The sequence below is a fragment of the Grampus griseus genome (assembly GCF_964374135.1).
Source record: "Grampus griseus genome assembly, chromosome: 3".
NCBI lineage: Eukaryota > Metazoa > Chordata > Mammalia > Artiodactyla > Delphinidae > Grampus > Grampus griseus.
Genome location: NC_139019.1, coordinates 116103516 through 116119639, shown reverse-complemented (window position 1 = coordinate 116119639; position 16124 = coordinate 116103516). Strand labels below are relative to the sequence as shown.

The 16124-nt window shown below is 52.2% G+C and overlaps 2 protein-coding genes across 7 annotated transcripts in view; one reads left to right on the top strand and one right to left on the bottom strand.

Moving 5' to 3' along the window:
* Positions 1 to 3954, top strand: part of NRG2 (neuregulin 2) — a gene marked incomplete at both ends in the record, with an annotated part of 178442 nt that extends 174488 nt beyond the window's left edge. For all 6 annotated transcript variants that reach the window (XM_082651663.1, XM_082651661.1, XM_082651662.1 and 3 more), the window contains 2 exons: positions 72 to 299; positions 3189 to 3954. In XM_082651663.1, coding sequence (XP_082507789.1) covers positions 72 to 299; positions 3189 to 3954 — 994 coding nt within the window. The remainder of the gene's footprint in view (positions 1 to 71; positions 300 to 3188) is intronic.
* A 5622-nt stretch (positions 3955 to 9576) lies between these two features.
* The window catches only part of PSD2 (pleckstrin and Sec7 domain containing 2), a 48221-nt gene continuing 41673 nt past the window's right edge, over positions 9577 to 16124 (bottom strand). The window contains exons 10-15 of the mRNA XM_082652071.1: positions 15838 to 16028; positions 15596 to 15666; positions 15008 to 15165; positions 13959 to 14103; positions 12538 to 12681; positions 9577 to 9852 (exon numbers count right to left, since the gene is read on the bottom strand). Coding sequence (XP_082508197.1) covers positions 9643 to 9852; positions 12538 to 12681; positions 13959 to 14103; positions 15008 to 15165; positions 15596 to 15666; positions 15838 to 16028 — 919 coding nt within the window. The 3' untranslated portion in view covers positions 9577 to 9642. The remainder of the gene's footprint in view (positions 9853 to 12537; positions 12682 to 13958; positions 14104 to 15007; positions 15166 to 15595; positions 15667 to 15837; positions 16029 to 16124) is intronic.

Genomic DNA, 16124 nt, shown 5'->3' with positions numbered 1-16124 from the left:
GCCTGGGACCACACGTGCTGGGCTGCCCGGCGCCTTCCTGACCTCACCTCACTTCCACCTGGCTTCTCCAGGCATGAGAGCCACACGTGGAGCCTGGAACATTCTGAGAGCCTGACCTCCGACTCCCAATCGGGCATCATGCTGTCATCAGTGGGCACCAGCAAGTGCAACAGCCCAGCGTGTGTGGAGGCGCGGGCACGGCGGGCGGCAGCCTACAGCCTAGAGGAGCAGCGCAGGGCTGCTGTGCCACCTTACCACGACTCCATAGACTCCCTGCGTGACTCCCCGCACAGCGAGAGGTCAGTTCCTACCCCGTGACCTGTGCCCCACTGTAGCCAGAGAGCTGGCACCACTGACCCAGGGCTGACCCTTAGGTCACCTCAGAAACACTTCAAAGAGCCTCATCCCCATTTTCCAGATGCGCAAGCAAGGTCCCTGAAAAGTTAAATGGTCTGCTCGGGGTCATCAACATGTTAATGACAGGCTGGTACTACAGCCAGTAGACCCTGGTGTGTTATGACCATTTAATTTAATTGTTCTACTAGGACACTCTTCAGAGTAGAAGGGGATGTTATTAATAATTGCAGTAGAACATCAGGAACAAACAGGGTCTGGCATGGACAAACCAGAACATACAGTTGCCCTACCCTGGTGTCACCTAGAGGCCCCATGTCCCGGGAGAAACAGACACCAAGATTGAACAGGCTTAAGAGTGGGAGGGGAGGCTGTCTGTGAGTAAACCGATGAGTGCAGGATGGGAATGAGCCAAGAATGCCTGAAGGCCCTGGAAGAATCAGCAACTAGGCCCCCATGGATCAAGATGCCATTGGGTTCCTGAGCAATGAATGCAGTGAGACCCAGGAACCTTCCCTTCTTCCCTGACTCCAAGCCAGGAGTTGCAGGGGGCCAGCCTCCATCTTGCTCTCCCCTTGGCAACTGGGATCTGTGGGAGGAGAGCAGAAAAAGGGGCATGGTACTAGGAACTCCAGGCTGGGGTGGAGAAGGCTTCAATTCAGCCTACTCCGTGCCGGTCATGGACACGAAACCACTGAAGCTCACAGCTGCCTATGGAAAGTGCTAAGCATAGGACACCCCACCAGGGCAGAGAAACCCAGTCTGATGGTAGGCTCTGGGAAGCAGCTAGGTTTTCCAAGACCAACCTTTCCAAGCTCAGCCCCACCACCTGTGTGACTTGGGGCAGGTTGATCACCTCTGTGCCTGTTTCCTCAGCTATAGAACAGGGAGCATTACACCTGTAGTGCGTGGTTCTTATGAAGGCCACCCTAAGATCATGCGCAAAGCTCTTTGCCTTTTACCTGACATGGCGCTGGTGCTCACTAGGTGGAGCTATGGTTAGTAGTAACAAGAGCAACAGGACTTCTTAATGCAGCAGTCCCCAACCTTTTTGGCACCAGGGACCGGTTTTGTGGAAGACAGTTTTTCCACAGACGGGGGCGGGGGGATGGTTTCGGGATGATTCATTTATTGTGCACTTTATTTCTATTATTATTACATTGTAATATATAATGAAATAATTATACAACTCACCATAATGCTGACAGGAGGCAGAGCTCAGGTGGTAATGCAAGCCATGGGAGTGGCTATAAATACAGATGAAGCTTCAGTCGCTCCGGCCACACACCTCCTGCTGTGCGGCCTGGTTCCTAACAGGCCACAGACGGGTACTGGTCCACGGCCTGGGGGTTGGGGACCCCTGCCTTAATGGATGAGAGGTAGAGAGGCAAGGCAGGGAAAGACTTCCAGGCAAGGGGAACAACTTGAGCTGTTCCAGCAGAGGCACTAAGGACATGGCTGGTGAGGCACCTAGAGCAGGGTGGGCTGTGAGGAGAGTGGAGCTGGGCCTGAACAGGAAGGCTGGGGCCAGATAGATGGCCAGTGGCCCTGGGTGGGTAAGCAGGAAGGGCCTCCTAGAGCAGAGATATGACTTTAAAAGATTGCTTTGGGAGGGAATTCCCTGGCAGTCCAGTGGTTTGAGGCTCCACGCTTCCACTGCAGGGGGCGCAGGTTCGTAGGGGGACTAGGATCCCACATGCCACATGGCCAAAAAAAGATTGTTCTGGGAACTGCATAGGCTGAAGGAGGAAAGACACTGGGGTGGGGGAATGGCCAGAGTGAACATCTAGTCCCAGGATGGAGTGGAGCAGGGTGGAGGGTATTCCAGGAGAAAGGGGATGGGTAGGACATGATGGATGTGCATGTGGGAGAGGGAAGAGAGAGGAGTCAGATGATTCTGAAAAACAGTAATGGGGACTCTGGAGAGCAATGAGGTGCCCAGCTTTACAGTTTGGAAGAGAGGCAGGGAGGTGGGTGGTCCCTGTCCCAAGGTGGATAATGGTTGGGCAAGAGGCCAGTTGGCTCAGAAAGGGAAATGTGGAGAAAGAAAAGGGACAGGTGCCTGGGACCCAGAGTGGGAGATATTAGCAAGGGCAAACTTTTGAAGGAACTGGTGGTCTTTAGCCCCAAGCAGAGACACTTCAGTGAGGTCTTGGTAACTGTGAGCTCTGGGCTGAGGACCCTAACTGAGGTGGGAGCAGTCACTTCCCTGAGGCAGCTTTTAGCTTCAACTTAAAAAGGAAAATATTTCCCCACTGTAGCCATCAGCCATGGGATGAACTGTCCCGGAGGGGAGGTAAGTCCAAGTCACAGGGGTGGCTGAATGCAGGGACTAGAATGAGGAATTGGGCAGTATGAGTTCTGATTCCTGCCTGGCCTGGGTTCACATCCCAGCTCAACCACTTCCTGGCTGTGTGAACCTTGAGTAAGTCAATTAAATGTTCTGAGTCTTTTTCCTCACGTGTGTAGTACGGGACTAACAGAAGCCTCTTATAGAATTACTGTATTAGATGAGATCACACATGTAAAATGCCCCAGCCTTAGCCTCACCCGAAGTAACCATTCAGGAGCACTGGTGACTGTGAGCATCCCCCCAGCCAAGGACCACTGATACGTTTATGGAATCATCCAACAACGCTACGGAATGAGCACTGTGGTTACTCCCGTTTCACAGATAAGCAAACTGAGGCTCAGAGAAATTAAGGAAATTTATTACGGCCACTGAGGAATACCAGCATGGTTCTTGCAAGAGGGATCCTGGGCTAGACCACTGCTTTGCATCAGGTCCGCCCCATCCCCTGGCCACCGGCCCACGTCTCTGCCTCTCCCCGCAGGTATGTGTCGGCCCTGACCACGCCCGCGCGCCTCTCTCCCGTGGACTTCCATTACTCGCTGGCCACGCAGGTGCCGACTTTCGAGATCACGTCCCCCAACTCGGCGCACGCTGTGTCGCTGCCGCCGGCCGCGCCCATCAGCTACCGCCTGGCGGAGCAGCAGCCGCTCCTGCGGCACCCGGCGCCCCCCGGCCCCGGTCCAGGGCCCGGGACCGGTGCGGACATGCAGCGCAGCTACGACAGCTACTACTACCCCGCGGCGGGACCGGGGCCGCGCCGCGGGGCCTGCGCCCTAGGCGGCAGCCTGGGCAGTCTGCCCGCCAGCCCTTTCCGCATCCCCGAGGACGACGAGTACGAGACCACGCAGGAGTGCGCGCCCCCGCCGCCGCGGCCGCGCGCCCGCGGCGCGTCCCGTAGGACGTCTGCTGGACCCCGGCGCTGGCGCCGCTCGCGCCTCAACGGGCTGGCGGCGCAGCGCGCACGCGCGGCGCGGGACTCGCTGTCGCTGAGCAGCGGCTCGGGAGGCGGCTCGGCTTCCGCCTCGGACGACGAAGCGGACGACGCGGACGGGGCGCTGGCGGCCGAGAGCACGCCTTTCCTCGGCCTGCGTGCGGCGCACGACGCGCTGCGCTCGGACTCGCCGCCGCTCTGCCCGGCGGCCGACAGCAGGACTTACTACTCCCTGGACAGCCACAGCACGCGGGCCAGCAGCAGACACAGCCGCGGGCCGCCCCCGCGGGCCAAGCAGGACTCGGGGCCCCTCTAGGGCCCCCGCCGCCCCCTCCGCCTCGCCCGCCCCACTGTCTTTAAGGAGAACAGAGACCGCCGACTGGAGAGAGAAAGGAGGGAGAAAAAGAAATAAAAATATTTTTATTTTCTATAAAAGGAAAAAGGTATAACAAAATGTTTTATTTTCATTTTAGCAAAAATTGTCTTATAATACTAGCTAACGGCAAAGACGTTTTTATAGGGAAACTATTTATATGTGACATCCTGATTTACAGCTTCGGAAAAAAAAAAGAAACAACAAAAAAAAAGAGAGATGGGCCAATTTTTTGACTCTTTAATAGAAACCTATATTGTGGTGCCTTTTGCTGTACGCTAATCTGGAGCTCCTGGAGAGAAGTCTAGGTTGCGGGGTGAGGGAATGTAGGATCCCAAGCTGGCTGGGGTCATGGGAGGTGGTGGTGAGAGAAAGCAGGAGAGGGGAGGCTGCGGGATTGGGTTCGGGTGGGCGTGAGGCTGGGGGGCCCCAACGAACGACATGAGGTCCGGAGTAGCTTTGCCCCAGTGCAAGATCTGGAGCCCTGGGCCCCCTGAGAGGGCGGGGATCCTAGGTTTGGAGCTAGAGTTGGGGGTCAGGTAACGTCCAGGGGGAGACTAAGGCCCAGCGACAGCAACCAGAATGGGGAGGGGGCCTCCCCGCTCCTCACAGCTGCTAAGGGAGGGGCGCACTGAGAAAGAGGTCTTCCCAACAGCCTCGGCCCTGGGAGGGGGCAGCTCTGCCAGGGCCCCAATGTTCGTGGCTCCTCCTCCCCTATGGCCTCCAGGAAGCCCCTCCGTCCTCTGCAGCACCTTCGTTTACAGGTCGTCTTTTCTATTTTATGCCTGCATGTCCTTTGCATTTCAGATTCTTTAGATTGGATGCATGGTCACGCTGGGACCGAGAAGAGCCACTCGACAGTGTATTTGATTCCCCTCTTAGCAATAAAGTAACACCATTTCCTTCTCACAGCCCAACTCCCAGCCTCTAGCCCACCCATGACTTCCACTCCCTCTCCAGCCCTGACCTCGCCACCCTCCAAAACTGGGTCCACTGCTAATTTGTCAAAAAGGTAATTGTTTAAAAAAAAAAAAATCCTAAGCAAATGGGAAACCTGCCCCTTGAAATGTCCAAACACCTGACTGTTGACACTTGAACATTTTTATATTATAAATAAAATCAGAAATAACTAATGTTTGACTGCGTGTGCCTAGCCCCCAGGTGAGGAGGGAGACAGAGGATGAAGACCTGTGATAGAGATGGATGGATGTTGGTGTGGAGGTTGGAGAGGGCCAGAGCAGTACCTGGGAGAAGAGACCCTCCCTTCAATCTCCCTGCCTTCGACTCCCAGGACAGGCTCCAGCCCTCCTCCCTGTTCTAAGAACGTTCACAAGGTGTCCCCCAGCTCCCCACCCACCACCCCCTGCTGCTGGGGAACCTGGCCAAGGGGCTGACACAGATTACTCTGCTTCGAGCTCAGCCTCAGAGCCCTGGCCCAGTTCCTGCCCTGGAGCTACAGGGGCCAGAATGAGGCAAGAGTTTCTGGGCCTAGGTGGGTGAGGAGGGAAGGGTTGTGAGGTTGGCACTGAAGCAGCTGAGGCAAGATGACCCTTGGGGCCTCAGGCGTGTCACAGGCAATGTGTGGACATGAAAAGTGGCATAATGGGTACCCTCAGGTGCCAGGAGGACCACAGCTGCTGCAGCTTGTAAGCCCACAGGGTGTTGGATTTTTTTATATCCCCTCAAAGCCAGGGCCTGTCTAAACTTGCAGTCCCTGATGAAGGGTACGTGATTTCAGGCATGGAGAAGGAAGATGGTGTCCAGGGTGAGCCTTTCCCCTCATTGATTAATGTTACTAAGCCAATGCCCATCACCAGGAACCATTAGGTTCCAACCAGACACAAAGGAGTCAGCTATCCAAAGAGCTCCCATGGTTGACGTGTGGGTGTGTGCACAAATGAGCCCGGAATATGTGTAGTCAGCTCAGAGACCTACACATGCAAAGGACAGAGAGGCTTAGGGTTGAAAGGGCTTAGGTATCAACAGGGCCTTAGTTCAAATTCCAGCTCTGCCCCTCACTAGCTCTGTGACTTCTCTAGGCTGCACTTGGCTCAGCTGGGAAATGGTGATGCTAATACCTACCTCAAAGGGTTGCTGTGGAGATTATATAGAGCGCCCAGGATTGCTTCTGGCACATGATAGATGTCTATTAATGGCTAATTTGATGATGATGATGACCATATCCTGTGCCTTGCATTCTTGAGTCACACAGAGAGTGGCAAAAACTGGATGAAAGGGAAGTGATGGAGAAAAGTAAAGAACTAGACACATATTCATGTGGGGATGCTGGGAGAAAAAGTACCTGTTACAAAGAAAAAAAGGAAATTAATGAACTAAATGCTACACAAACCTGCAAATCACTGACTTCTCTAGCCCCTGATGATCTCATCCAGATCCCTGTACCGGCTCTGAGTTTGCTATTGCCTCTAAAATTTTCTGAGAGCCAGTAATTCCTCTATGTGATTTATGATCTCTGTATGACCCTGAGTAATTCTGAATGACCTTTTGGTGAACCCATCGACCTTTTCATGACCCAGTTTATTGTCCTCATTTGACCCTTCTGAGGGCCTGAGTTGCTAATACCTTCTAAATTTTCACTCAGAAACCACTTCCATGACTCCAGTGAGCACACCGACCTCTATGTAACCCAAAGTAATTCTGGATGACCTCTTGGTGAACCTATTGACCTCTATGTGACCCCAAGTAATTCTGAATGACCTCTTGGTGAACCCACTGACCTCCTCATGACCCAGTTTAGTATCCTCATTTGACCCTTCTGAGGGCCCTAAGTTTTTACCTTCAAAATTTTTAGTCAGAAACCACCTCCATGACCCCCAGGGAGCCCGTCTACCTCTGTGTAACCCCAAGTAATTCTGAATGGCCCCTTGATTAACTCATTGACTTTCACATGACCCCATTTGGTACCTTCATTATCTGCTCTGGATTCTAAGTTACCTGCTGAGAGTCTAAGGCCAGAACCTAATCAGTTTCCTTGACTCCCCATCATATCAGCCACCTATTCATTCACAGGTGTGAATGGAACCTAGGAGCAGGTGTGGCCAGAGAGGCTCCTTTTCTACTCACCTCTCAAATTCTGCCTTTGGGGCATCTTTAGTATGGCCTGTCAGGAAGAGGTATAGCCCTGTTAAGTGACTTTCCTGCTACTACCCTGTCCCCCAGGAGCACTTAGGACATTCGGGTGGCTTCCTGAGTCAGTCTTCCCCACTTCTCCAATTCTTTTTTCTTCTCTCTGCCAGGTCATTTTTGGCTTGTCTCCCCAGCCCTTCCAGAGTCCCAAATGGAAATGGTGACTGTCTGTCCCCCTCCCCACTAGACTGTGAGCCCCGTGTGGACAGGGATCTGGTCAATCCTTTTCTCACCACAGTATCCCCAGCACCCAGCACAGTGTGCAGCACTGTTCACCTTCACTGAATGAGAGGATGGAGCCTCAAGAGACGCTGTCCTCAAGGGTCGGCCCCCAGGAGTCCCTGAGCCCACGGACACTTCCCAGGACCACCAGGTGGCGCAAACCACTTATCACATCTCACCTGCAGTCCTCCAAGTCTCTGGATTTGGACAGTCCTGGAAAATGGACATATTAGGGGCAGAGGTTGTGGAGGGAATATGATGGTCCATTAGAATGCAGAAAAAAAAGAACTTTGCTTTAGATTTATTTTCAACTCATCTTTTTAAAATTTCTACTTTTGTGTATGTTTTATAATGTACATAATATTTTAGTACAGTAGTACACGTATATAATTTACAATAAATAATTATACAATTAAGAAAGTGAACTAAAAGTTTTTTTACTGATGGGAGGCACAGCTAGTGCTCAGGGAAGCACACGTGTCTGCAGCGGATGGAGCCTGCTCCTCTGCTTTCACTCACCCACCCTCATGAGGTAGAGGGTGGGAAGCTGACCCCAAACTCAAAGGACCTTTGAGACAGCGTGGAGAAAAAAGTACAGAGAGCTTTTTTATGTTGCCACATTGCTCTTTCAATTTCACTTAAATGAACATTTACTTCCACTCAGCAAAATGAAGGTGCCAGATGGTTTGGTTATAAAATACACTCAGCTGATCCAAATTAAATAACCTGGATTTAAATCACTACATCTCTCCACAGGCTCACAGGTCCCTTGTATCAAATGTCAGTGGGCTTGTAAACGTTGGCTGCTTAGTTGCAAGGTTGGCTTATTAACTAAATATGTTACCACTGAGGTCAAATTGCTGGCCAAACTACAGTAATCTATTTTAAAAATAGAAAGGATTTGCTCATCACAGCTGTATTGCAGGTGCCATCACCCCCACCACTGTCAGTCTGAGGATTGCAGGGTTTAAAGGATGCTAGTCTGTGATCATCACATGGAAAATTATTCTTCCCAGACATGTCCTTCACTAGCGTTTCTGAGTCACTAGAAGAGTACGAGAAATAGCAACCTAAAAAACAATCAACAACTTGTCATTCCACCTTTTCCCAAGACCAAGAATTAATGGCTTCCATAACCTTCCCCCACCAAACATCTTTGGGCTTGTTGACAAATGGCTATTTGCAAGGCAGAGTGTCTTTTATTCCTGTAGCAGTAGATCTGTACAAGAGGCCACCTCTGGAGCTCAGAGACCCGGCAGCACCAACATAAAGACCAAAATATAAACAGGGCCACAGTCCCATCCCACTCACACCCCAGGATGCCTGTGGGACAGACGGGGCAGCACACACACACACTATTTATTCCAAAGCATTAACTGTAAGAGCAGTTTAAGTCACAGGTCAGCCGGAAGAGGGGGAAATAGGGTGAGAGGAGGTCATACTATCTCTACCTTCCCTCCCAGAGTGTCAGGGCCTCCAGGGGCCAGAGAGCAGCCCTCCTTGCTAACAAGTGCATTCTGAAATAGGCTTTTCCTACCTCTTATTTCATCCTCTAACTGATATCAGTTCCAAAACCATCTCTAAAGGGGTTCCTTATATATATATATATAATTCTTATATATATACATTTATGTCCATATAAAAGAAAGCAGTAGTGGCCTCGATGGATGGAAGATGAGGTGGACACACACTTGAGTGGAGAGAGCTTGGCACTGAGGGACAGGCCTGGGTCCTGGGTTATTGCCAGGTGAGGCAGGAGAATGGGGTGTGGTTCCCAAGGCTGCTGAGTGGAGGAGGAGAGGATAGTGCTGGTGGTCTGCAGACCTGCTGCTGGTCAACTCAGAGGAAGGAGGAGGAGAAAGGGTGGGAGTCCAAGCTGAGACCTGGGGTCAAGACCTGCCCTCGGAAACAAGGGAGATGAAGGGAGGAACTTGTGAGAAGAGGAGAGCCTGGGAAGTCAACCACCCTTCCCACTTCTTGAGATGGTGTCTAGAGCATGCACACAACTGGCCTAGAAAATGAGGCTCTGGGGTGAAGAAGGATGTGAGAGCTGGGGAGAGGGTCGGAGGCCCAGAGCAGCCCCAGGATGCCAGATCGACACCATGAATAGCATCTCCATCTCCTTGGCCCACAGGGCTCTCCACACTCCCCTGGCTGCCCAACAACTGCCTGGAGCTGATCTGAGTGGCCCCTGGCTGGAATTGTGCTCACTGACCCCTCTGGGGGCATTGCCTGCCTCTGGGACCTGCCCATCCATGCCAGCTAAGTATCAGGCCCAGTGTTATCCCTCGTGGCTTTGCTGCCAGTCACAGTTCCATGGCCCTGGCTGAGGGCAGGGCTCGAGTGTGTCTTGCGGAGAGAAGGGTCATCCCCCTCCAGGGTGGCCAGCCGGGCCTCAATCCGCTCCAGATCATCTGAGCCCACCTTGATTTTCACAGCCAGGAGGTGGATGTAGGTCTCATAACGGCTTTTCTGGGGAAAGGGCAGAGAAAGGCCAAAAACAAAGTCAAAAGACAAACAACAAAATGAGAAAAAATGTATCCTATATAACAAAAGACTAATTTCCTTAATATTTAGAGAGCTCTCACACATCAATAAAAAGGAGATAAACAACCCAATAAAAATATTAGGCAAGGGACATGCACAGAAATTTCACTCATAATTTTTAAAAATCCAAATTAATTGGCAATGACTTATTGGATATGATACCAAAAGCACAGACAAGAGTGAAAATAGACAAATGGGATTTTATCAAAATTTTAAACTTCTCTGTATCAAAGGACAGTCAATAGAGTGAAAAGGCAATCTACAGAATGGGAAAAAAATATTTGCAAATCATACATCTGGTAAGGGTCTAGTATCCAGAATATTAAAGGGGAAAAAAAACCTCCTACAACCCAACAACAAAAACACAGCCCAATTTCAGGATGGTCAAAGGACTCCAATAGACATTTCTCCACAAAAGATATACTAATGACCAATAAGCACACAAAGGGATGCTCAACATTACTATTCATCAGGAAAATGCAGATCCAAACCACAATGAGATATCACCTCAAACACATTAAGATAACTACTATCAAAACAAAAACAAAACAGAAAGTAACAAGTGTGTTGGTAAGGATGTGGAAGAATTGGAAGCCAAGTACACTATTGGTGGAATGTAAAATGGTACAGCTACCATGGAAAACAGTGCGGCTATTCCACAAAAAGTGAAAAATAATATTACCATGCAATTCAGCAATTCCACTTCTGGATATAAAAGCAGGACTGAAAGCAGGATCTCAAAGAAACATTTGCACACCCACGTACATGGCAGCATTATTCACGGTAGCCAAAAGATGGAAGCAACCCAAATGTCCATCAGTCGATGAAAGGATAGCCAAAACGTGGTATACAAATACAACAGAATAGTATTCAGCCTTAAAAAGGAAGGAAATTCTAACATATGCTACAACACGGATGAACCTTGAGGACATTGTGCTGAGTGACACAGGTCAGTCACAAAAACATAAATTCTGTATGATTCCATTTATATGAAGTACCTAGAGAGTAGTCACATTCATAGAGACAGAAAGTAGAACTGCGGTTGTCAGGGGCTGAGGCTGGGAGGAGGGTGCTGAGGAGTCTTTGTTTAATAGTTATAGAGTTTCAGTTTGGGAAGGTGAAAAGCTTCTGGAGATTGGTTGCCCAAGAATGTGAACAGGCTTAACATTACTGAACTATACACTTTAAAATGATGATAAGATGATGTTAAGATGATCAATTTTATGCTATGCTTTTTAACCACAATTTTAAAAAAAAATTTAATCCAAATTAAAACAGCAATAAGACACCACTTGTTAAACCTATCAGATTAATGAAGATTATGTCCAGTGTTGGTGAGGGCCTGGAGAGAGAGGCACATTCACGAGCTATTAAAGGGGCTGTAAATTGCTAAACATTTAGGAGGGAGATTTGTCTGAGGCCTTGACTCTGAGCTTCAGGCCCTCACTGCAGCCCCAGGGGAGGCAGGGACTAAGGGTCACGAGACCCTGTTCTCACCCAGCTCTGCCACAGGAGCTGAAAGACCCTTCATTTGGGGCTTCACCTCCCCTACCCTTCATTCTCCCCACCACTCCCCACCACCCCCAGTTAAGCCAGGCAGGGGCTGAGAAAGACCAGGGCTCTGGAGCCACAGTCAATTCCCTGGGTTAGGATCCTGGCTCCTGCACTTCCTGTGTCACCTCAAGCACGTGATCCAACCTCTCCAAGCCTCAATGTCCCCATCTGTAAAATGGGGATAATAACAAAACCCACGTCACGGAGTTCATATGAGGATTAAATCAATCAATACAAAGGAAGTGAAGAGAATCACACCTGCCAATCAGTGTGGCTTTTTTTACATCACAGAGAGAGTGAAATTGAGAAGACTTCCGAAAGCTATAAAGTGTTATGTTTTTCAAAAGGTCAGGATCTATCCTGGGAGCTCTGCTCTCTCCTCTGTGCTGCAGTAGAAAATCAGAGTGGAAATCTAGAGACTGAGAGGGGCGACTTCCCACCCTTCCTGCTCCAGGGGCTTCCTGACTTGGTCTCAGCCTCTCTTGTGTCTGTTCACCCCCCTGGTGCAGGTCGGTCCAAAATGGACAAGTGGTTCCTGCCTTCCTCCCCCAAGTCCACCCCACCATCCTTCACCCCACGGTGGGGCAGAACCAGGGGAGGGGTTAGAGACAAGATGAAAAGCAGGGAGAGCTCAGAAGGAAAGACCAAGGTGCTCTGCTTGATAAACCTATGTGAAAGAGGCACATGAGCCACAAGGGGGGAAAGTCACGTGGAGAGGGCTTATGAGTTCTGTGGTTTGGTCGTAAAAACTTCCCGAGAAGCTGGGCCTATGGGGAAAGCGGAGATGAGGATGGGGCTTGGAGAAAGATGTAGAGGGGTGACAGGGGTCTCTGGTAGAACCCGTCTGGTGCCCTTTGAGAGACGTAAGTGAGGGCACAATTGTTTGTGCAGCTGGACTGTGCAGAGATGGGCCCACAGGAGACCATGGTCCATGACTACCTCAGGGGAGCCCCCAAAGCAGGAGCCCCTGGTCGGGGAACGATGTGGAAGGCAGGAGCCGGCCCCTTCCTCCTGCTCTAGCCCTGTCCTTCAAAACCCCTCCTTTGAAGGGCCCACCTCAAACGTGAGATAATGCTCCTTCAGCCGGTTCTCCTCAGCCTCCTTGGACTTGACGCCCCGCTCGACCGGGTGACACCTGTGCTCAGCCAGCTCTGCAGTCACCTGCCTCAATTTATTCTCATGAGAACGCAGCTGCTCCTCCTGCAAAGACAAGTCATGGACTGTGAGGTCCCACTCTCAGGAGGTCACAGGGCTGTCCCACCAGGAGCTGCTTCACCAAAGGGAAACTGAGGCCTGGCCAGGGTTGTCAAATACACAGGGGCAGAGCCGGGTCTAGGCCCAAGGGAGCGTTCTGCCGCTGCCTTCCTTCCTCCCCTCCTGCCATTGGCATCAGCTCTCCTAGAGCCTCCCCAGCAGGCTCAGGAGATGAGAGACCCTCACACTGTGTGTGGACACAGACACTCCCTTACACAAACACACAGTCACCCAGACACAGCCCCTGGCTCCTATGAACCCTCACATGCACACAAACCCTCTGGACCAAGGGGCAGCCCGGCCTCGGCACCCCCTGGCTTCATACGATGCACACAGTCTCTCACATTCATGCCCGGACACGTCTGATGGCCACAGACCCAGGATCACACCCAAAGACACTGTCACTCACAGACAAGTGCACAGTACACCCCAGCCATCAAAGCACAGCCAGACCCCTTTGTGCCATGCAGGCACTGGGTTGCACGCATTTGTGTGGTGTGTGTGTGTGTGTGTGTGTGTGTGTGTGTGTGTGTGTGTGTGTGCACGTGCGCGCAGACACAAGTATGGTGTAGGTGTGGGTACACAACACGTGTGTATACACATAAACATGCGTGTGCTTGAACATGGCATGTGTGCATGTGGGGGGAGTGTGCACCGCTTGCACAGCCCCAGTGGCTCTGTGGAGAAGACCCCGGACAAGGGCCCTGACAGGAAGGGAAGTATGGCGCTGCCCCTGCCCTCCACCTCACAAGTAGTGGCCCACCATTTATCCTCCCCTCTCCAAAAAAAACTCCGAAAAATGGAGTATTAATGAGTAGGAGTTTTTTAAGGATTACAAATAAAATATTTAAGGGTAGATGAGGGCAGCAAAAAAGCCCTGGATGAAGGGGCAGCCAAGTCTCACCTGTCGCTCGCTCCCTGTGACACACACATTCTCTCCCATTCGTCCCAGACACACATTATGCCCACAGACCACAACCACATTCACAGGACACACTGCCACTGGCACACCCAGGCCATTGGGTGGCGTGTGGCCTCAGTCTCCCCATCTGTAAACAGGGGTGGGGTGCGGTGTAGATGGAGGAGAATATCTACCCCTTCGGCTTGTCTCTCAGCCCAGGACCCGGCGCCGGCTAGGCGCTGAGGTGAGGGCTGTTGAATGGGGGGCCTGGCACCGCAGAGGCAGCCTGGGGAGGTGGTGTTGTGACCCCAGGAGCTCGTACCTGGCAGAAGCGAGTGGTGCAGGAGGGCAGCAGGGGCCGACAGAACTTCTTCATGGAGCTGACAGCAGCTGGGAAGGCGGGCGCCGAGAAGATGGCAGCCACCAGGTTGATTCTAAGGATCCAGGACAGCATTTCTTCCTTGCTCCTGGGGACAGGACGGGAGGGGAGAGCGCACTGGCTTCTCACAACAGGACGCCCTATCCCACACCCAGCCTATCCCACAGCACCAGCCTGGCACAGAGAGGGCATGAAGACCTCCGTGTAAGTGGGCAAAGGAGTGAGGGAGGATGGCAGGATGGGGGCTGGATGGGCCTGGTCACATCTGTGTAGGGAGCTCCCCTTCTGTCCCAGCTCCCAGGCAAGACCTGGATTTTCATGTGAAAATAAAGCTTCCCAGCCAGGTTCAGAGCTAACAGCCTGGAGCTAATGAGTGTGAGACCAGCAGGGGACTGTTAGAGGCAGCTGGGCAACTGGTCACCCCCACTCGGCCATCTCGTCCCTGCCCCACTACCTGGCCCGGCACGTCCACTCCTGTCCTGAGAGCTCACTTACCAGCCTCCCCCCTTTTAAGCTCATCTGACACATGAAACCCCAATCTCAAGTCACAGGAGGATGGAGTGCAGGGGAGTGGAAAGAAGGTCTTACGGAGAAACTGTAGGGTGAGTCTTTTGCACCCATCCCCCCGACTTTAAGTGGAGGATGATACAGATCCCATCTGCCCTGTATTTAGGGACTTCAGTGCACATCAGAATCACCTAGAGGGCTTGTTAAAACACAATTGCTGGCCCATCCCCAGCGTTTTTGATTCAGGAGGTCTAAGGTGGGACCAGAGAAACTGCATTTCTAACAGGTTTTTCAGGCGATGCTGAGGGGACCACACTTGAGAACCAGTGCTCATGGGGAGGGACCCAAGCTGTTTACGGATACACTCACTCTCATGGCTGCTGTGCAGGGGAAGCTAAGGGCGCCTCCCCTGAGGTGGACGAGGCGAGGGGATGGGGCGGTCCTGAGCCCAGGGTGGGAGCGAGGGTGCTCCCACTCCTACTTACGGTGCCTGGAAGAGGAAGACCCTCCAGTCGGCTGTCTTCAGCTTCAGCACATTGGACTTCTTGCTGTAGTCGGAGGCCCTGGTGGCCAGAGCATGGTGCACACGAATGGCGTTCTTCAAGTCGCCCTCAGACAGGGCTTTGTCAGGCCTGTACTCATCCTGGACAGGCCAGGTAGGGGTTGGGCAAGCCTCTGTCATCACCAGGCTCTGGCTTACCGACCCGTACTTCCTCCACCCTCACTGTCCCTCCCTTTTGCTCTCCTTCTCTCTGTCCCTGTACATCCCACCATTATTCAAGCTGCTGCCACTCTGATGCCATGCCCACCCCAACAAGACTCACCAGGCACTCCTCCCCAGTTGGTCTCAGAAGCCTGAACAGGTCTTACACTGGGTATCCTCTGAACCCCTGAACATTCAAAAGACCCCTCCCTGAAACCACCAAAGCCCTTCGTGAGCCCAAGTAAGGCCTTTGATGGGGGAGGACTCAGAATCTGCCTAAGCCCTAGGTCCTGCCCGGGACCCTCTGGACACCATAAGGCAGGAGCTGAGCTGGCCCTTTCTGGGTAAGGACTCTGGGGTAGTCTCTCACCTTCTGCAGGTACAGAATGGTCCCTTTGAGCACCGCGTAGAATTTCTTCCAGCCACGCCTCCCACGGGGCGCTGGGGAGGGGGGCACGGGTAGTGTGGCCACAACCAACCACCCCGATATCTCTTCCCTTGTGTCCCCTACACGTCTGCCTGCATGGGCATTACCAGAGGAGTGGCCAAGGGGCTGTGGACCCCCTCTGGACTAGCATCCCTCCCCATGCCCCTTCCCCGCCTGACACCCACTCCTCTTGCCATCCATGTCGGCGTGAGTCTTCCGGGTCAGCACACCATGCTTGTAGGTGGTGGCGCTGAGAGCCTGTGGGACATCCAGGAAGGGGTTGCTACCATCCAGGATCCGTGTCACCTTCTTTGTGCCTGTCCCAAACTTGTCATCCACCAGCTCAGACAGTGATTTCCTCAGCTCATCTTCATCACTAGGAAAGTACTAGGCCTGAGTACCACCTCCACGGAGGCCTCATCCCCACGTCAACATGCCCTCTCCCCACAAAACACTCCTTTGGAAGCCAGTT